At 43.0% G+C, this 21877-nt stretch overlaps 1 protein-coding gene across 1 annotated transcript in view; it reads right to left on the bottom strand.

Annotated features, from left to right (window-relative positions):
* The window catches only part of SLC17A8 (solute carrier family 17 member 8), a 65704-nt gene that overhangs the window by 34499 nt on the left and 9328 nt on the right, over window positions 1-21877 (bottom strand). Inside the window, exon 2 of the mRNA XM_054663448.2 lies at window positions 8010-8262. Coding sequence (XP_054519423.1) covers window positions 8010-8262 — 253 coding nt within the window. The remainder of the gene's footprint in view (window positions 1-8009; window positions 8263-21877) is intronic.

Genomic DNA, 21877 nt, shown 5'->3' with positions numbered 1-21877 from the left:
TCTGTCAATCTCTGAAAGAAATAATACATGAAGAAGAGCCCCTAGGCTGCTGAGAACTGACTTTCATTGTCATTTGAGACCCATTAAAACCATAATAGTGGACTAAAGACTTGAATAGACATTTCTCCAAAGAAGACCAATAAATGGCCAATATCTACATGAAGAGGCGGTCAATGTCACTAACCATCAGGGAAATGCAAATCAAAACCACCATAAGACGTCACTTTATACCTGTTAGGATGACCATTATCAAAAACAAAACAAAAGACAAGAAGTGTTGGTGAGGATGAAGAGAAAATAAAGCCCTTATATACTGTTGGTGGGAATGGGTGCAGCCACTATGGAAACAGTACAGAGGTTCCTCCAAAACTTAAAAACAGAACTAATGTATGATTTAGCAATCCCACTTCTGGGTATTTATCCAAAAGAGTTGAAATCATGATCCAAAAAGATATTAGTACCCCCATGTTCACTGAAGCATTATTCACAATAGCCAAGACATGGAAAAAACCTGAATGCCCGTTGACAGATGAATAAAGAAAATGTGGCTGGGCGCAGTGGCTCATGCCTGTAATCCCAGCACTTTGGGAACCCAAGGCGGGTAGATCACTTGAGGTCAGGAGTTCGAGACCAGCCTGGCCAATGTGGTGAAACCCCGTCTCTACTAAAAATATAAAAATTAGCCTGGCATGGTGGCACATGCCTGTAATCCCAACTACTCAGGAGGCTGGGGCAGGAGAATCGCTTGAACCTGGGAGGCCGAAGTTGCAGTGAGCCAAGATTGTGCCACTGCACTCCAGCCTGGGTGACAGAGTGAGACTCCATCTCAAAAAAAAAAAGGAAATGTGGTATATACACCAATGGAATACTATTCATCTTTTATAAAGAAGAAAATTCTGCAAGATGTAACAACTGGCATGAACCTGGAGGACATTACACTCAGTGAAATGAGCCAGTCACAGAAAGACAAATACTGCATGATTCCACCTACATGACATACCTAAAATAGTCAAATTCATAGACTCGAAGAGTAGAATGATGGTTGTCAGGTGCTGGGGGAGGGGGAAATGAGGAGTTACTAATTAATGGGAAAAAGTTTCAGTCAAGCAAAATGAACACGCTCTAGAGATCTGCTATTCAACATTGTACTTAGAGTCAACCATAATGTATTGTACACTAAAAACTTTATTAAAACAGTAGCTCTCATGTTAAGCATTCTTATCACAATAAAATTTTTTAAAATTATAAATTTTTAAAAAAATGGCCCTGTATATGGACCATCACTATAATAAACCAAACACTGTGTCAGATATTGTGAAAGGCCAAAAAACGGCCCCCAAAAGATATCCACATCAAATCCCCAGGACCTATAAATGCTACCTTATCTGGAAAACAGGTCTTTGCTGATGTGAAAATGTCAAGAATATTAAAATGAGATATCTGGACTATCCAGCTGGGCCCTAAACCCAATGACAAGTGTCCTTATAGGAGAAAGACAGATGGAGATTTGAGACAAAAGAGGAGACACGCAGAAAGATGTCCACATGAAGATGGAGGCAGACATGAGAGTGACATTGTCGCACACCGAGGGTCTGCTGCAGCCACTAGAAGCTAGAAGAGTCAAGGAAGGATTCTCTGCTAGAGTCTTCAGAGGGCATGAGGTGCTGCCAACACCTTGATTTAGACTTCCGGTCTCCACAGCTCTGAGAGAATAAATTTCTATTGTTTTAAGCCATCAAGTTTGTGGTAATATGTTACGGCAGCCTTAGGGAACTAATATAGGTATTTAATATAGGTTAGCTTATTTGATCTTCAAAGCAGTCCTTTTATTCCCATTTCACAATAAGGGCAATGAGGGTTAGCAAGGAACTTCTAGAAATGTCAGTTCCTGTCTGCTCACACTTCTGAGAGGATTGCACCTTCCCCCGCAACATGGGATTCTCCCCCACTGACCACCACAGCTGACTGGACACCTGAGTAGAGACAGCCAAGCCAGTCAGGTGTGGTGGCTCACGCCTGTAATCCCAGCACTTTGGGAGGCCGGGGTGGACAGATCACCTGAAGTCAGGAGTTCAAGACCAGCCTGGCCAATGTGGTGAAACCCCGTCTCTACTAAAAATATAAAAATTAGCCTGGCATGGTGGCACATGCCTGTAATCCCAACTACTCAGGAGGCTGGGGCAGGAGAATCGCTTGAACCTGGGAGGCCGAAGTTGCAGTGAGCCAAGATTGTGCCACTGCACTCCAGCCTGGGTGACAGAGTGAGACTCCATCTCAAAAAAAAAAAGGAAATGTGGTATATACACCAATGGAATACTATTCATCTTTTATAAAGAAGAAAATTCTGCAAGATGTAACAACTGGCATGAACCTGGAGGACATTACACTCAGTGAAATGAGCCAGTCACAGAAAGACAAATACTGCATGATTCCACCTACATGACATACCTAAAATAGTCAAATTCATAGACTCGAAGAGTAGAATGATGGTTGTCAGGTGCTGGGGGAGGGGGAAATGAGGAGTTACTAATTAATGGGAAAAAGTTTCAGTCAAGCAAAATGAACACGCTCTAGAGATCTGCTATTCAACATTGTACTTAGAGTCAACCATAATGTATTGTACACTAAAAACTTTATTAAAACAGTAGCTCTCATGTTAAGCATTCTTATCACAATAAAATTTTTTAAAATTATAAATTTTTAAAAAAATGGCCCTGTATATGGACCATCACTATAATAAACCAAACACTGTGTCAGATATTGTGAAAGGCCAAAAAACGGCCCCCAAAAGATATCCACATCAAATCCCCAGGACCTATAAATGCTACCTTATCTGGAAAACAGGTCTTTGCTGATGTGAAAATGTCAAGAATATTAAAATGAGATATCTGGACTATCCAGCTGGGCCCTAAACCCAATGACAAGTGTCCTTATAGGAGAAAGACAGATGGAGATTTGAGACAAAAGAGGAGACACGCAGAAAGATGTCCACATGAAGATGGAGGCAGACATGAGAGTGACATTGTCGCACACCGAGGGTCTGCTGCAGCCACTAGAAGCTAGAAGAGTCAAGGAAGGATTCTCTGCTAGAGTCTTCAGAGGGCATGAGGTGCTGCCAACACCTTGATTTAGACTTCCGGTCTCCACAGCTCTGAGAGAATAAATTTCTATTGTTTTAAGCCATCAAGTTTGTGGTAATATGTTACGGCAGCCTTAGGGAACTAATATAGGTATTTAATATAGGTTAGCTTATTTGATCTTCAAAGCAGTCCTTTTATTCCCATTTCACAATAAGGGCAATGAGGGTTAGCAAGGAACTTCTAGAAATGTCAGTTCCTGTCTGCTCACACTTCTGAGAGGATTGCACCTTCCCCCGCAACATGGGATTCTCCCCCACTGACCACCACAGCTGACTGGACACCTGAGTAGAGACAGCCAAGCCAGTCAGGTGTGGTGGCTCACGCCTGTAATCCCAGCACTTTGGGAGGCCGGGGTGGACAGATCACCTGAAGTCAGGAGTTCAAGACCAGCCTGGCCAACATGGTGAAACCTCGTCTCTATTTTTAAAATACGAAAATTAGCTGGGCATTGTGGCATGCACCTGTAATCCCAGCTACTTGATAGCCTAAGGAGTAGAATCGCTTGAACCGGGGAGGTGGAGGTTGCAGTGAGCTGAGATCATGTCACCGCACACCAGCCTGGGCAACAGAGGAAGATTCTGTCTCAAAAAAAAAAAAAAAAAAAAAAGTTTAAGACAGCAAAGCCATAGGCTAGGCTCAGCCAGTCAGCCTCTCCCTCTCTCTGTGTCTCTGTCTCTTTCTCTTTCTCTTTCTCTTTCTCTCTCTCTCTCTCTCTCACACACACACATACACACACACACAGAGAGAGAGCAACCCAAACCCGTAGAGATTCTAGTAAGACAATAGTGCACTCTTGAACCCAAATAAGTCCCACGGAGTCACAGAGTCAGGGCCAAGTAAATCAGCTTCCTGGCAAGACAAAGGCTCAAGGCACTTCCACTGTGGAGGGCAGTGAGAAGCCAGGGAAGAGGAAAGAAAGCAGTCCATGAAGGACCAGGGAAAACGGAGCTGACTCCAAGAAAAGCCAATGAAAGACTCTGTAGGGCAAGCAAGCTGGAGACCTTAGCAAAGGCTTCTCTAGTTCCCACGAGGGAAAGCTCCATTCAGCACTTCTGGCAGGGCCTGTCCTGCAGCCTCAGAAAGAATTACATAAAGACTCCCTTCCCTCTTCAGGGTGGAGGACAGCCTGGGTTTCAGCCCCACCTCAGGCTGGCTTCTGCGTCCTGGGTGCAGACTGCACACATACACCACAGACCTGCTTTCTGCCCTTGGCTTTCACGAGATCCTCTTACAGCCCTACAATAATCCCCACTACCATTTTTTGTTTGTTTGTTTGTTTGTTTAGACGGAGTCTCACACCTCTCGACTCACTACAACCTCCAACTGCCAGGATTCTCCTGCCTCAGCCTCCCAAGTAGCTGGTACTACAGGTGTGCGCCACCATGTCTGGCCAAATTTTTTGTATTTTTTAGTAGAGATGGGGTTTCACCATGTTGGCCAGGCTAGTCTAGAACTCCTGACCTCAGGTGATCCACCCACCTTGGCCTCCCAAATTGCTGGGATTACAGGCATGAGCCACCGTGCCGGGCCCCAATAATCCCCTTTTAACTCGAGCCAGTTTCACTGCACTTTTCTTCGCAACCAGCAATCTCTGACCAGGACACAAGGGCAACTTATTCAAGGTCCCAGAGCTCATTAAAACCAGGTCTGGCCAGTTCCAAAGCCCATGCTCTGAATCCTACAGGGCCCACGATCCATGGGAAGAACTTTGGACTTTTCCTGAGAGTAATGAGAAAACAAAATCACAAGTTTCTCAAACTTCGGTCATTTTTTTTTCTTACTATATGCCAAACACTTTTCTAAGAGTTCACATGTTTTAACTCATAACTATTAAATTTAAAATATGGGCCAGGCACAGTGGTGCATGCTTGTCCCAGCACTTTGGGAGACCAAGGCAGGAGGATCCCTTGAGGCCAGGGGTTTGAGATCAGCCTGGGCAACATGGCATGATCCCATCTCTAAAAAAAATTTTTTTTTAATTAGCTAAGAATGGTGGCATGAGCCTGTGGACCCAGCTACTTGGAAACTGAAGTGGGAGGATCACTTAAGCCCAGGAGGTCAAGGCTGCAGTGAACTATGATCACACCACTTCACTGAAGCCTGGGCAACAGAGATCCCATTTCAAAAAAAAAAAAAAGTGTTCACGCATTAGTTAAAATCACTCTTCATACCCCTTATAGAACATATGCCACATATTTGAAAGATCTACCTATTCATACTGCTTATTTCTCTCCTTCTTTTGAAATAAAGATTTAAAGATATCTCAGAGCCAAATATCTAGTTTTTCCCTTAAAACAGAAAAACCAAACAAACATACCAGCCATTCAGAGCCTTTCTTAATACAATTAGCAAAGTATTTGTCATTTGGTTGAACATGCTCACTTGATATCTAAGCTTTGTTCTAGGCGGACAAGAGAAATAATATGCTATAAATTAGAGCTGTACTAGAGTTACTGATACTAAATTCCTACTCCTGAGTCCAGAGGAAAAAAATTTAAACCATATTTCAGATTTTAATCAGTTCCTCTAAGACTCCAGAGGGCACAGCCGTAGAAACTAGAGAGCGCACACTAGCATTGTTCCTCGGGTTTATCAAAATGTCTTTTCCATATGCCTCAGAGCAGACTCTGTTGACCAAGGTCTGTCTTTTCAGGCAACAAACAAATGCAAAACAGCATCTCATTTTGATCTGGGCCTCAGCAGACAAGTTTTAATTAGCTGGTCTTGCTCACAAAAGGCTGAAAGAATGCATGTGATACACATCTGAAACCTTGCTAATATACATCATTCTTTATTTTAAAAATGCATGATATGCCCTTCTACCTCTATCCCCCACACCCCACAAAAGACAGGATATCCTTTTAGGACAGATTTGGCTGTGGCATCAAATAGAGACTAGTTAGGAGGATCTCCATGGTGCTGTTTTCCTCTGGCAGAATAATCTCTTGGTTTGAGAAAAGCAAAAACAAATAGCTTGCAGACCAACTAAAGACTTCTTTTGACAGATTGAAATCAAATTTTCTCAAACCAGTGCCTGGCAGGAGACTGTGCCAGATGATGCTAATAGATATGGCATGAAAGAGAGCATTCTATGATCAAGTCAGTCCAGGAAATACTGCCTACCACGTCTCCCTCTTGGAAAGTCTCATAGGACACAGCACAGTATGGGCTCCAGGTCTCGCACTGCCTTCTTCATGGCACAGCCTGCAGTGCAGTGATTTCCCAGACACTAGTTCAAAAAACTGTGATCTAAATGTTTCTTCAAATAGAGGGAGGGACCAGAGAACTATTAAATGTCTCTCTGCAGATGAACGGATTTCTGCATGACTCATTGCAGTGTGTGAGTTTAGTACGATGAAACATGCATTTATGGGGTGTCCACTGGGCAGACATTTTTGTTTGTTTCTTTTCCCCCATAACCTCAGTACTTCTCTAGGTCTATCGTTTAAGCAGCAAACCAGATTTTATGTTTCCAGTGATTCCTAAAACAATACTATTTAAGTCACTTCGAAGTATCCTTGCTTATAACTATGATGGCCTCTGAACTGGCCCTGTGGCCTCCATTCCTATCTTACCTCAATCTGGCCCCCTGTGATGGGGCAGTGAACAATCTGGAGCACAGATGTGATCATTCCATGCTTGCAGCCCCTTGCTACATGCCTACCAGGCTATGGATGATCAGCCCCCTATTTACTTCGCTGCCTCCACCTCAACGTGCTCTACCCAATCACTGGGAGTTCTCAACCTGGAGTCTGTGGATGGAATCCTGTGCATCTGAGAACTTGGATGGGAAGAAAACATGCATCTTTATTTTCACTCTTAACCAAAATTTAGCATTTTCTGCCATTATGAATGTAGGCAACAAGCCACAGTCATATGACTAGTACCTATGACTCTGTCCCACGTGGAAATCGTAAATATGTTCAAATCGTATTACAGTCATGGCCACTATTTCCAACAATGGCATACATTCCAACTTAAAATCAGAGTAAATGTTAGACCCAATGCTAGATTTTGTCACTGATGTACTACTAAAGAAGCCCATATGTTTCTATGTCACAAATGTGATTTTTAAATGTTTTGGTATTTATATTTTAATATAATTGGCTTCTTTTGTCATCCTTTGTGTTTTATTTTAAGAACTTAAAACATTACTTTGGCAAAGGTTCATTAGTCATCTCCAGGAGTCCATGACACAGAAAAGATGATGAGCTCCTATTTCAGTTCCTAAAATATACCTGCATAGCATGTGTACGTTCTCTCTCTTTCTCTCTCTCTGTCTCTTTCTTACAGTCCTTCACAGTACCTTTTTCTTCAAACATTCTTCTTCCCACCACACCACACCCTCTTTGCCTGGTCCAGCCATCACTTTGGGAATTTGTTCACAATAGGGAAGTCTGGGCTGTGCCCTCTCCTATGAGCCTGAGCATCCTGTGTACCTCCAACGCGTCACCTACCCCCTCAAACTGTCATCACTTACTTGTCTCCATGAGGACAGGGCTCAGTCTAGGTCGTTCACCTTTCTATCCCCATCACTTTGCACAATGCCCAGCACAAGTAGCCACTCTCCATTTTTGTCATATCACTGAAGGAATTGCAGGGCTTTCTCTCAAGGAGCAAAGTATTGACACAGCTGCAGTCAACAGTTTCCTCAGGATTGTAATCTCAGCTACTGATCTGAGATGCTGAGATGGGAGGAGCTACTCATCTGAGATGCTGAAATGGGAGGATGCTGAGATGGGAGGTTAATTTCAACCTGGCAGGTTGGGGCTGCAGTAAGCCAAGATCGCGCCACTGCACTCTAGCCTGGGAGACCGAGTGAGACCCTGTCTCAAAAAGAAAAGTCTTCCACCATGGACTGATACCAACCTGAATTTCCGGTTTTCCATCAACATATACGGTGCTATTGTTGACCATTTCCACAATGGCAACTCCAAGATTGCACCGGATCCCAAAGGAAATGCAGAATCCCAGCCCACTCATGATAGCAATGATGTAACGCTTGGGGAGGCCGCAGCAGCGGCAGTCGCAGAGTGGGGGGCTTGGCCTGGACGTCTGCACTGGCCTTCCTTCTTCATTCAGCTCAATGTTATCTTCTTCCTCAGTTGTCCCATCGATTTTTCTACATGGGAAAAAGGATAGGCAGAAAATAAAAGCCAGGATTAAAGGAAAAAGAAAGTACACTAAGCAAAAAGAAAACAGGTACCAGCAGATGAAAAACAAAAAGGAAGACCCATAGTAGAATACTATGGAGGTATTACTATTATTATTAAAGTAAGTTATTATTATTATTAAATATTATTATTATTAAAGTAAGTTATACTGGCTAAAACTACTGATGTTCTGGGTATTATGTGGGACTTTTATAAACATTCAATCAATCATTTAAATTTTATAACAACCCCATGAGGTAGATAGTGTCATCATGCCATTTTATAGATGAGGAAACTAAGTCATTTGAGGTAGGATAGAGGCCCAAGTCCAGAGTCTATGTCTAAAACAATATGCTCTACTGCATTTCCTGCTGAAAGAGCATTGACAGACTTTGTTCACATTGCTCGACCCAGCTGATACAGTTGACCTTAACCTTTCTAAGTCTTTTTTTTTTTGAGACGGAGTTTTGCTTTTGTTGCCCGTTGCCCAGGCTGGAATGCAATGGCACGATCTCAGCTCACCACAACCTCTGCTTCCCAGGTTCAAGCGATTCTCTCACATCAGCCTCCTGAGTAGCTGGGATTACAGGTCTGCACCACCATGCCAGGCTAATTTTTGTATTTTCAGTAGAGACGGGGTTTCTCCATGTTGGTCAGGCTGGTCTCAAACTCCCGACTCAGATGATCCGCCCGCCTCAGCCTCCCAAAGTGCTGGGATTATAGGTGTGAGGCACTGTGCCCGGCCTAATTTTTCTAAGTCTTAATAAAATACTAAGTGGAGGTGGAGAGGGACATTTTCTATCACAATGCACACCCATTTGGTTGTATATCCTTTTCTCCTTAGATGGTTCCTCTAAGGAGGTGATCCTCCAGCACCTTTTATTCAAATGGTAGAATTTTTCACTGACCTCTATAGATTCCAATTATGGCACATTCATTACAGTGAATTTATCTCTTCTTTTTTAAAAAAAGTAATTGGACAAACGGAACCCTATCTGTCAATTATAAAGGAAGTTGTATCCTCTTACTTATTGTCATCTTTCTGAGGATGCTGTCATGGCCCACTTAAGGTCCAAGTCTTTTTAAAAATAATTAAAGCTTGCAAGTTTTCATAAATATTAAATGCAGTGATAAATAGCTAATATAATGGTTAACCCAATAGTTTGGATAAAACACAAGTCATTTGCCCACCAGTTCATATGAAAGATAACCTTGGCAGGTTCTTTTTTTTTTTTTGGGACGGAATCTCGGTCTGTTGCCAGGCTGGAGTGCAGTGGCACGATTCTCGGCTCACTGCAATCTCTGACTCCCTAGCTCAAGCAATTCTCCTGCCTCAACTTCCCGAGTAGCTGGGATTACAGCCATGCGCCACCACACCCAGATAATTTTTGTATTTTTAGTAGAGACGGGGTTTCAACATGTTGGCCAGGATGGTTTCGATCTCCTGACCTCGTGATCCGCCCACCTTGGCCTCCCAAAGTGCTGGGATTACAGGCGTGAGCCACTGCCCCCGGCACCTTGGCAGGTTCTTATGACTCAAGGAAATCAAATTTCCGGCACAAGTATAGAGAAACAAATACACTGGATTCAATTCAGTTCATCAGATATATGTTGAGCGCCTACTGTGTCTCAGGTACTGGGCTAAGTATTGGGGAGCAATAGACAACGTGACATGTTATCTGCCTTCTTCCAGCTCTTAGGCTGATGGGGAAGAAAGACACATATACAAGCAGCTATAATTACTGGATGATGTGGGTTTTATTGAAATCAAAGTGAAAAGCAATGGTAGAACAAGGGAAGGAGCTTTGAATTTCAACCGGTGAGCCCAGAGTAGAAGCTTAGTAAATGTGCCAGAACATTAAAGCAATTGGAAAAGAACCTAACCATTTCCCTACAAATGTACCTACCTACCTGCCGGCCTGCATTTATACTGATGGGGTCTATGCAGTTGTCCATGCTTCTAGCTAAGTCCAGCCCCTTTCCCTGGACACTAGATCTCGTCCCCTCTTATCCCCTCACGAATATTGCTCCAGAAATCCCCACCCCCACGCTTCATTCATTATGTTCTCCTCCCTAGTATAATAGATCATTCCTGTTGCCTATAAATAAGCTTTTATTCCTCCCATATTAGAATCTAAAATAAAAGACATTTTCTCTTTCAGTTATCCTCCTATTTCTCATTTTCCTTTTTTTAAGAAAGAAATGACTGTCTTCAATTCCTCTCCTCCTGTTCTCTCCTGGACCCACTCCAGCCAGGTATTCCCAACCTGAGCCCCCAAAACTGCCTTACTTAAGGTTATCAATGCCCTCCTCATGGCTCAGTCCAAAGGTCATTTTCAGTCCTCATCTGATTTAATCAACCTAGCAGCAGCATTTGATACGATTGACCACTTTCTCTTCCTTGGCCATTTTATGTTTTTCCAGGAAAACACTTGGTCATCCTCCTAATTCTTCTGTTTTGTCTCTTATAGCTGATTCCTTCTTACCTCAACCTATAGACACTAGAATGCCTAGGACTCCATTCTCGGGTCTCTTGCTTTCTGTCTATGCCCTCTAGGACATCTAAGCAGGCTCTGGGCTTTAGATACCATGTATATGCTAACAGCTCCCAATCTTTATAACTAGACTTATCTGACATCTCCTTGGACACCTAAAAGGCAGCTTAAACTTAACATGTCCAAACTGACTTCCCCTAAAAAAAAATTAATTCCTGAAGTTATTCTCATCGTAAGTAATGACAATTTTGCTACTTTGGTTGCTCCAGCAAAAATCTTGAAGCCATCAGGCTGGGCGCGGTGGCTCACACCTGTAATCCCAGCACTTTGGGAGGCCAAGGCAGGTAGATCACCTGAGGTCAGGAGTTCGAGACCAGCCTGGCCAACATGGCAAACTCCGTCTCTACTAAAAATACAAAAATTAGCTGGCCGTGGTGGCACGCGCCTGTAGTCCCAGCTACTCAGGAGACTGAGGCAGGAGAATCACTTGAATCTGGGAGGCGGAGGCTGCAGTGAGCCGATATAGCGGCATTGCATTCCAGTCTTCATGACAGTGAGACTCCGTCTCAAAAAAAAAAAAAAAAAAAAAATATATATATATATATATATATCTTGAAGCCATCTTGGATGCCTCACTTCTCCAATCTATGTCCAACTGAGGAGCTCATGTACCTTACTTTGAATGTTGAGTCGCCCACTTACTCAGCTGTGTGACTTTAGCCTAATTACTTAACCTCCCTGGACTTCAGTTTCTTCATCTGTAAGCTAGGAATTATAATAGTTTCTTCTTCACAGGGTTGTTCTTAGGATTGTCATAAATGAGTTATTAAACTTAGGTAATTTAGAACAGAACTTGCCACATAATAAAAAGCAACATATACCAGCTATTTTTATTACGTTAATCCTCACCGTCACTTAATGAGTCTATGATGCTAGACTTAGCATTGATGCCATTAGCTCTGAGAGGCAGTTGGATGATAGGACTTTATAATGGGCTGCACTAGTAGTCTCCATGAATTTCTGGCAACCAAATACGTGTAACTTAAGTAGGATGGAAAACTGATGCTCTAGGCCTGGCGTGGTAGCTCACGCCTGTAATCCCAGCACTTTGAGAAGCTGAGGTGGGCAGATCACCTGAGGTCAGGAGTTCGAGACCAGACTGACCAACACGGCAAAACCCCGTCTCTACTAAAAATGCAAAAATTAGCCAGGCATGGTGGCGTGCACCTGTAGTCCCAGCTACTCCGGAGGCTGAGGCATGAGAATCACTTGAACCTTGGAGGCAGAGGTTACAGTGAGCTGAGATTGCACTGCTGCACTCCAGCCTGGGTAACAGAGTGAGACTCCATCTCAAAAAAAAAAAAAAGAAAAAAAAAGAAAGAAAACTGATGCTCTAATATTGACACATTACTATAATAGTATATTCCTAGCAGCTAAAACAAGGATAATATGTAACAACCACAGTAATATTGTATGAGGCAAATTCAGTTCTCTCCCTCTGCCCTCCTCTACAGATACTTTCATGTAATTCTCTTATTTGATCATTAATACAGCTCAGTGAGACATGGAAAATCTAACACTCCCATTTGACACAAAATACAACTGTAGTTCAGAAAGCAAGAACAAATTGGCCAAGGTCACACAGCCCTTAGTGGGTAGAGGCAAGATATGAAAACCTTCTCCTTTGCTGTCTAGGTCCCTTGGACCACTTTCCTGTGTGTTCCCAGCACACCAGGCCATGCTCCTTCTCAATGATCTTCCTGAGTCACTTTGTCATCTGTACCTGTTACTTTGTAGTCCTTGCGCAGCCATCATGACTCAGAAGAGCAGGGTAAGAGAATGGACTCTGGACTGAGAGATGCCCAGTGCTGTCTCTCCCATGTGCTAGCTCTGTGACTTTGGCTAAGTTACTTGACCTTCTACTAGTCTTCCAGGGATGCTGTAACAAAGCACCACAAACTAGGTGGCCTAAACAACAGAAATGTATTTTCCTACAATTCTAGAGCCAGAAATCTGAGATCCAGGTTTCAGCAGGCCTTGGTTTCTTCTGAGGCCTTTCTTTTTGGCTTGCAGATGGCTCTCTTCTCCCTGTGCCTTCACATAGTCTTCCTTCTATGTATCCGTGTGTCCCAATTTTTTCTTCATATAAGGACATCAGTCATATTCGATTAGGGCCTACCGTAAGGACCTCATTTAACCTTAATTACCTTTTTAAAGACCCTATCTCCAAATATACTCATATTCTGAGGTACTGAGGGTTAGAATTTCACCATAATGAACTTGGGCAGATTCATATGAAGACACAATTCAGCCCGTAAGAATCCCTATCTCTAAACTGGGCTAATCGTAATGGGTATCTCATAGGGTTGTTCAATGATTGATGCATGTAAATGATTCACGGCAGTGCCTGGTACGTAAAAAGTGCTTTATATTAATAAGTGGTAAGTACTATCACTATTGCTATTAATAAAGTGTCACCAGTCATAAGCTGAGCGCTCTCTATATACATGCAGATGCTTTAGATGAAGGCTAATGAAAACTGAAAGCGCTGTGGAGCTTTGCAGTGCTTAATTGCAGACAGCCCCAGCTGCTGTGCTCTGAATCAACCACCCATTTGGCGTGGGGACAGCGCCTCTTTCTCACAGGCTGTTATTCTGCCAAGAACTGAGCACCGCAGGGATGTGAGGCCATTCTTTCCTGCCAGAGGCAGGACTCCTCTGACAGCGACTGGCTCCAGGACTCTGCACTGGCCATGCCAAAATTTCCCAGTATTGTAATATAGTCTGAAAGTCTTCCTACCTAGCTTTTCTTCCTTCCCTCTCTCCTACACAGGTAGCAGTTTGAATGCTCCCCCAGCGTCCTCCAGCTCCTTCCCCATTTTCCCTCAATAAATCTCTTGGCCAGGTGTAGTAACTCATGCCTGTAATCCAAGTACTTTGGGAGGCGGAGGCAGGAAGATCACTTGAGCTCAAGAGTTTGAGGCTGCAGTGAGCTGTGATTGTGCCACTGCACTCCAGCCTGGAAAACAGAGCGAGACCATATCTCGTATGTGCCGAGTCCTGTCTTGGTATCTGCTTTCTTGGAAGACCTGAACCAACACAAGCACCCTCTGTGTGCACAGTGTCATCTTAGACATCCCGAGACTTTCCAGAGGGAAGACATACAGTATGGGAGATGGGGAGAAAGAAGGGGAAAGTAACGATCAAAGGGAAAGCCCTGAAAGAAGGAGCTGTGGGCTCCGCAAGAAGCAGGACCTATAGCTGGCTGACCTGAAGCCAGCCCCTCACAGCAGCTCTCCAGTTGGAGATGGGATATCAGGAGCTGTGGGGAGGAGTCTGAGCACAGGATCTCACTTTTCTTTGCCCAAAGTGGCAGCTGAGCCACCACTTCAAGGGATCATGGGCTCAGGAGCAAATGAGGATCAATAATTAGCAGGACCTCCTGAGTTGTTTGTGAGTCCTTTGCACAACATTGCTGTGGCAAAAGGGGAGCATCAAAATGAACAGAAATCTAACTTCCCCCAGGCAGGGGGCTCAGAGTCAGATTTGATTTGTTTTGTTTTATTTTATTTTTTTTTTTGAGATGGAGTCTTGCACTGTCACCCAGGTTGGAGTGCAGTGGCACAATCTTGGCTCACTGCAACCTCCGCCTCCCAGGTTCAAGCAATTCTTGTGCCTCAGCCTCCCGAGTAGCTGGGATTACAGGCGTAGGCCACCACGCCTGGCTAATTTTTGTATTTTTAGTAGAGACAGGGTTTCAGCGTGTTGGCCAGGCTGGTGTGGAACTTCTGGCCTCAAGTGATCCACCCATCTCAGTCTCCCAGAGTGTTGGGATTATAGGTGTGAGCCACTATGCCTGACCAGATTTGATTTGTTTTAAAAGCATTCAAATAGCAGGCCATTTCTTGTATAGCCTAGCTCACAGAGGAAGACTGAGAACCCCCTCACCCTGTATCATGGAACACACCAGGCTTCCGGGCAGTCAGATAACCTGGATTTGATTTCCAGCTCTGCCACTGATACGCGAGCTGTGTGACTTGGGGGCAAATAACCTGGCCTCTCTGAATCTCACATATCCTCTTCTGTACAATAAATATTTATCTCACAGAGATACATGAGCCGACCCTACAAAGACTAACACATTATCACCAATAAATGAATAGACGTTGCCTGAACGTTAGGGTCTCTGCCATCCCTGGTGTTTCCTTGGCATTTTATACATTCCTCTGTTAGAACACTTCTCACATGGAGTTAGAGTCATTTTCATTCAGCAGCATAGGTGCTAAGTAAATAGCCACTGATTTGGGCCAGGTACAGTGGCTCCTGCCTGTAATCCGAGCACTTTGGAAGGCTGAGGCGAGAGGATCACCTGAAGTTAGGGGTTCGAGACCAGCCTAACCAACATGGTGAATGAAACTCCGTCTCTACTAAAAATACAAAAATCAGCTGGGCATAGTGGCTGGCACCTGTAATCCCAGCTACTCGGGAGGCTGAGGCAGGAGAATCTCTTGAACCTAGGAGGCAGAGGTTGCAGTGAGCCGAGATGGTGCCATTGCACTCCAGCCTGGGTGACAGAGTGAGACTCTGTCTCGGAAAAAAAAAAAAAAAAAAAAAAAAAAAAAAAAAAAGTCACTGATTTGTGTCCATATATGAATGAAGGTCTCCCTGATCCCAGGACCATTTCCAACTCATCTTTATTCTCCATGTTCAGCATCGTGCCTGGAAGCAATGAATCCTTGTCCAACTGAATGGAATTGGTGGATCAATTCCAGACATCACTCCTGGCTTGAAGCACTTATAGACAGGGTTAAGGATCTATTCATCCCTGCCCAGAAAAAAGGCTTTATAAAAAGGGGAGGAGACGAGAAAGTTATTTAAGAATAAGAGAAGAAAAACGAACTCATTTCTTAGGAGTTGGAGGACTTTAATTATCCATAATAGCTATTTATCCCATTTAGTTTTCCTTCCCTGCTTGACTGCAGTTGGTCTTTTAGATCAGAGAATCTTCATTCTTTCTAGAGTGACATTCTCATTGTTGTTTCTCCAAATATAGACAGCCACGGTCTGCAGACTGCTGGCCCTCTGCACACTAGGGAGGTGCCTGCTCTCTGTTCTCAGGCACAGTTGTCCAGCAAACATCCAAGCCCCAGGGGTCTAATTGCCTAAGATATGCTAACTAGTCCTTAGGCACTTAAAGAACTATTTCTTTGCAATTCAAATGTTCCCACTAATTGCGGAAAAGGTTTTGTTTTGTTTTGTTTCATAGGTAATAAGATCAACATTTGGAGCACAAAGTGAGAGAACTTGCAGATAATTTTACGTATTTTAAAAATCCATTTACTGGCTGGGCGTGGTGGCTCACGCCTGCAATCCTAGCAGTTTGGGAGGCTGAGGCAGGAGGATCCCTTGAGCCCAGGAGTTCGAGACCAGCATGGGCAATATAGAGAGATCCTATCTAAAGTTAAATATATATATATAAAACAGTATTTTTAAATCAATTTACTCGCTCACTGTATTTGGTATGAACTGAAATGTGTGCCCCAAAATTCAAGTGTTGAAGTCTTAACCCCCAGTACCACCAAATGTGGCTATATTTAGGATGAGGTGCTTAAGGACGTAATTATGGTTAAATGAGGCCCTTAGGGTGGGCCCTCATCTAATATGAATAATGTCCTTATAGGAAGAGGACATTTGAGCCAGGTGTGGTGGCATGGATGCCTGTGGTCCCAGCTACTTGGGAGGCTGAGGGGAGAGGATCACTTAAGCCCAGGAGTTGGACACTGCAGTGAACTATGATCTCGCCACTGCACTCCAGGCTGGGTGACAGAGTGAGACCCTGTTTCAAAAAAATACATAAATAAAAAGAGACTTGGACACACAGAGACACCAGGGATGCATATGCATAGAGGAAAGCCATCTGAGGACATAGCACGAAGGCAATATCTGCAAGCCAAGGACAAAGGCCTCAGGAGAAATCAAACCTTGATCTTGGACTTCTAGCTTCCAGAACTGTGAGAAAATAAACTTCTGTTTGTTAAGCCACCCATTCTGTAGTATTTTGTTGTGGCAGCCCTAGCAAACAAATACAGCATTCAAATTTGCCCTCTGAAAAGGTCCCATTTAGCTCATGTTGTCTTTTACACAATCCTTGAGTTGCTATTCTACTGGAAGAAGAAAATTAACTGAAGGACGTTGACTACTTGCTACACTCTAGGGACTCCACGAGGTTTCTATAAAATATATATTATCTCCCTTAATCCTCAAAATAGTCTTGACAAATAGGAGATATCCCCATCTTACTGCTCAGAAGACTGAGACGCTCAGAAGACTGAGACACTCAGAATATTTAAAACCTTGCCCAGCTGGGCACGGTGGCTCACGGCTGTAATCCCAACAATTTGGGAGGCCAAGGCAGGTGGATCACCTGAGCTCAGAGTTCAAGACCAGCCTGGCCAACATGGTGAAAACCCATCTCTACTAAAAATACAAAAAAGTTAGCCGGGTGTGCTGGCAAGCACCTGTAATCCCAGCTACTCAGGAGGCTGAAGCAGGAGAATCACTTGAACCTGGGAGGTGGCCGTTGCAGTGAACTGCACTCCAGCCTGGGTAACAGAGTGAGAACTCTGACTTAAAAAACAAAACAAAAGAAAAGAAAACAAACAAACAAAAAAAACTTGCCCAAGGATCATCCAGCTGCAGCTGGTGAAGGGAGAACACAACTGAGATTTGCTATCCAGCCTATTGCTACCAGTGTGCCACACGAACTAATCAGAAAGCGCCTGACGAATGGCGAGTGCTTTACCTACAGAGACTTTTTTTTAAAGGTTCTGGAGGAGTATTGCAGTGGGATTCAGAGAACATGCCCTGGAGACAGACAGTACTGGGTTCAATGCTGACTGTGGTATTTATTAGGTATGTGGCCTTGAGCAAATTACTTAACTTCCCTCAACCTGAGTTCCCTCATTTACGAAAGGAAGATGGGACTACTGTGAACGTTAAATGAGACCGAGTTACAAAATGCTTAGCATAATTCCTGGCACTTGATAAATAATCAATAAATGGTAAATTTTAAAGAAGGGAAGGAGAATTTAAAATACGATCCCCAGAGCTAGTTTGAGATTTGAAATAGGATCTTATCAGCATGGATTTCAGCACACCACATTCAAAAGGAGCTCAATAAAGTGCACCTGGCCAATGCCAGCCCAGTCAATGCTCCCACAGTACCTATGTCTCTCATTTTTAAAATTAATATTTGCCTCTTCCAGTAGATTATAATTTCAGAAAGTCAGGAACCAAAAATCCCTAGCACTCAGCCCAGCTTCATAGATTTTGAGGTATTAACCTATGCTGTTTTTGTTTCCTCCTGGTAATTTGACCCTTTCCTATCCCCCCATTTAAGCAGAGACTCACTGCTTCTTACCTCAGCAGGGATCATTAGATGAACAAGAGGAAAAAAAGATAGTCTCTACGGCTTTAAAAGCCTCAGTCACAGATGACAAGCTGAAAGCCCAATGGCCATATGTGGCCCATAGCCATGTTATGTTTATCTGGTATAATGTGTGTATGGGTCTTTGCTTTTTTTTTTTTTTTTTTTAGAATTTAGATTAATTGGCTGGGCACGGTGGCTCATGCCTGTAACCCCAGCACTTTGGCAGGCCAAGGCATGCAGATCACCTGAGGTCAGGAGTTCAAGACCAGCCTGGCCAACATGGTGACACTCCATCTCTATTATAAATACAAAATTAGCTGGACATGGTGGTGCATGCCTGTAATCCCAGCTACCCAGAAGGCTGAGGCAGGAGAATGGCCTGAACCCAGGAGGCAGAAGTTGTAGTGAGCTGAGATTGTGCCTTTGCACTCCAGCCTGGGTGACAAGAGCAAAACTCCATCTCAAAAATAAAAAATAAAAAATAAATTTAGATTAATTGACAGAGTTTAAAAACCAAGGCCCAGCACAGTGGCTCACACCTGTAATCCTGGAACTTTGGGAGGCCAAGGTGAGAGGATTGCTTGAGGCCAGGAGTTTGAGGCCAGCCTGGGCAACATAGTAAGACCCCCATCTCTACTTTTAAAAATTGTATTAAATAAATAAAAAAATAAATAAATATCAGGAGATAGCTCAAAAAAGCAGAAACAAGCAAACATATAAAACTTTGGATTTCTTGTTCATTTTGAAAAATCTGAAGACCTGAAATAATCAAGCTCTCACTCTGTCATGGCTACAATTGGCTCTCAATTTACCATAGTCCCCACCACTCCCTATTGTCACTTCCATAGTGAGCTCAGTTGCCATTTAACGTTATACTTGCACTGTTACTTTTCTAGTAGTTAAAATCAAGACATTAGAAAAATATGTTTTGTACCCATGTCTGTATCAAAAGTTGAAAAATAAAAATTAGACTAGTAGCACACATATGTAGCAGACAACCATCATTTATAGCTGTGCAATATCTTAATGAATTCTTGATATTTTGAATCTTGCTGGAGCAGCAAAAACAAAACAAAACAAAACAAAAAACAACCAAAAAGAAAAAAAAAAAAAAACCACCTACTTTTCCTAGGCTCTCTTGCAGCTACAATGCAGGCATGAGAGGTGGACTCTGCTAAATCCAAAGCACTTGAATGAGATTTAGATACGGGACAGAACAAGAAGAGGATACAGCATGCAGGGGAATGGCAGTACAGATGGTTTCAAATGCAACAGAGGCAACTGGCTCCTCTGTGACTGCTGTGGCAGAATTTCTGGAACAAGTCATGAATATAATCAGCACTTAGAAGCAGGCAGTGGTGGCAGCTGTGTTTTATCCAGAACAGTCTAGCAGTATATGTTCTCTGCTGCTTTTTCCTGGAGAATACAGCATCCAGACCTGATCCTTCCAGGAAGTCTGAACAATTCCTAACATTCTTTTATTTTTTATTTATTTATGGTTTTGAGATGGAGTCTTGCTCTGTTGCCCAGGCTGAAGTGCAGTGGTGAGATTTTGGCTCACTGCAACATCTGCCTCCTGGGTTCAAGCAGTTCTCCTGCCTCAGCCTCCTGAGTAGCTGGGATTACAGGCACGTACCACCATGCCTGGCTAATTTTTGTAGTTTTAGTAGAGATGAGATTTCACCATGTTGGCCAGGCTGGTCTCAAACTCCAGACCTCAGGTGATCCTCTCCCGGCCTTGGCCTCCCAAAGTGCTGGGATTACAGGGATAAGCCATTGCCCCCAGCCCAATTCTTAACATTCTTTACGAAATTTCATTCCACTTTAGCTAGAGTGTATTCTGTTGATTGCAACTAAGAACTTTGAATGATACAACATATTTCCTTGCAGAAGTGGAGCCTATTTCTATGTGTTAATATTTAGTGTGTCTATGTCAAAATATATAATATGGTTGCTTTACTCTGTAGGTATTGAATCTATAGACCTTACTAACATTTAAGAAGCACTTAGAAAATTTGATTGTTGTAAAAGTATTTGGGAGAAGTTGTAAAAGGAGGGAATATAAACTTTAGATGAGAAAATATACTTTTGAGCTAAGAAAAGATACTGGGAGCAGGAGTCGTAGAATCTGATGAACATTTACATCAAGAAGCAGGAAAGTATGCCCGGGAATGGACTGAATGTACTAGATTTGGAGGGAGTAGGGTAATAAAGTTGGATAAGGGAGAGTTCGTCAATATGGGAGGTAGATTGAATTCTGTCCTCCAAAATAGATATGTTGATGTTCTAACCCCCGATACCTGTGAATGTAGCCTTATTTGGAAATGGAGTCTTCACAGATGTAATCAAGTTAACATGAGGTCATAATAGATTGATTTCATGACTGGTGTCCTTATAAGAAGAGGGGAATTTGAACTCATAGACACAGACACCAGGGGAGAAGGCCATGTGACAACAAATGCAGCAATTGGAGTGATGCATCCACAAGCCAAGGCATGCCTGGGATTCCCAGCAGCTACCAGCAGCCAGCAAGAGGCAAGCATAAGGCCTCCTTAAGAGCCTTCAGGAGGAGCTTGGCCCTGCCAACACCTTGGGTTTGGACTTCTGGTCTCCAGAATTGTGAGAGAATAAGCTTCTGTTGTTTTAAGCCACCTAGTTTGTGGTACTTTGTTACAGCAGCCCTAGGAAACTAATAAAGGGGGCATGGTCCCATGACACAGGGTCTAACATCCCGGCAAAGGCCTTAAGAGAAATGATTCTGATAAACTGCTAATACGGTTCTTGGAAACTTAAACAAAATAGATATGTCCAGAATAGCCTGGTGACTTTTAAAATATAATTCTGTACTAATTTCTAGTCATTATTACATTATACACAGAGATACAGGATATGGCCACCATGACTTTTAAAAAAAATAAATTGAAAGCTGGGCACAGGGGTTCACGCCTGTAATCCCAGCAATTTGGCAGGCTGAGGTGGGAGGATGGCTTGAGCCCAGGAGTTTGAGACCATTCTAGGCAACATAGCGAGACCTTCGTCTCTACAAAATATTTTAAAAATTAGCCAAGCATGGTGGCTCACAACTGTAGTCTCAGCTACTCAGGAGGCTGAGGTGGGAGGATCGCTTGAGCCTGGGAGGTTGAGGCTGCCCTGAGGTATGATTGTGCCACTGCACTCCAGCCTAGGTGACAGAGTGAGACCCTGTCTCAAATAATAAATAAATAAATAAATAAATAAATAAAAGAATAAAAAATTATCCATTCCAGGAGAGAATGCCTAAGGCCACAGGAGTGTCCTTATGTTGGTTGGTCCAGGTCTACATCCTCTCTTTTCCTTCATTGTTATATAAACCTAATTTACAAGCCTATTTCATTTTTTAATGCCTGGTATAAAAATTGCTGAATTTGAACCAGTCATAGCGATGAATTACTGATAATTAAATTGGCTATCTTCTATTCCTTTAAGTAAAGTTTTGATCTCTATTATTTGGAATATAAGAATTCCATAATTGTTATATCTTTAATGTTGATCACACTCTTGATCAATTAAAAGGTCTCTCTTTAACTTATTTTCTTTAAAAATGAGAAATGTTGGGAACTGTTACAGCAGATTATAAAGAAAGATCAAAAGGCTCAAATAAATGACGATGCAGGAATGGATT

The sequence above is a fragment of the Pan troglodytes genome, chromosome 10, assembly GCF_028858775.2.
Source record: "Pan troglodytes isolate AG18354 chromosome 10, NHGRI_mPanTro3-v2.0_pri, whole genome shotgun sequence".
Classification (NCBI taxonomy): Eukaryota; Metazoa; Chordata; class Mammalia; order Primates; family Hominidae; genus Pan; species Pan troglodytes.
Note: the sequence above shows the minus strand (reverse complement) of the source record. Positions and strands in the feature narration are given on the sequence as shown.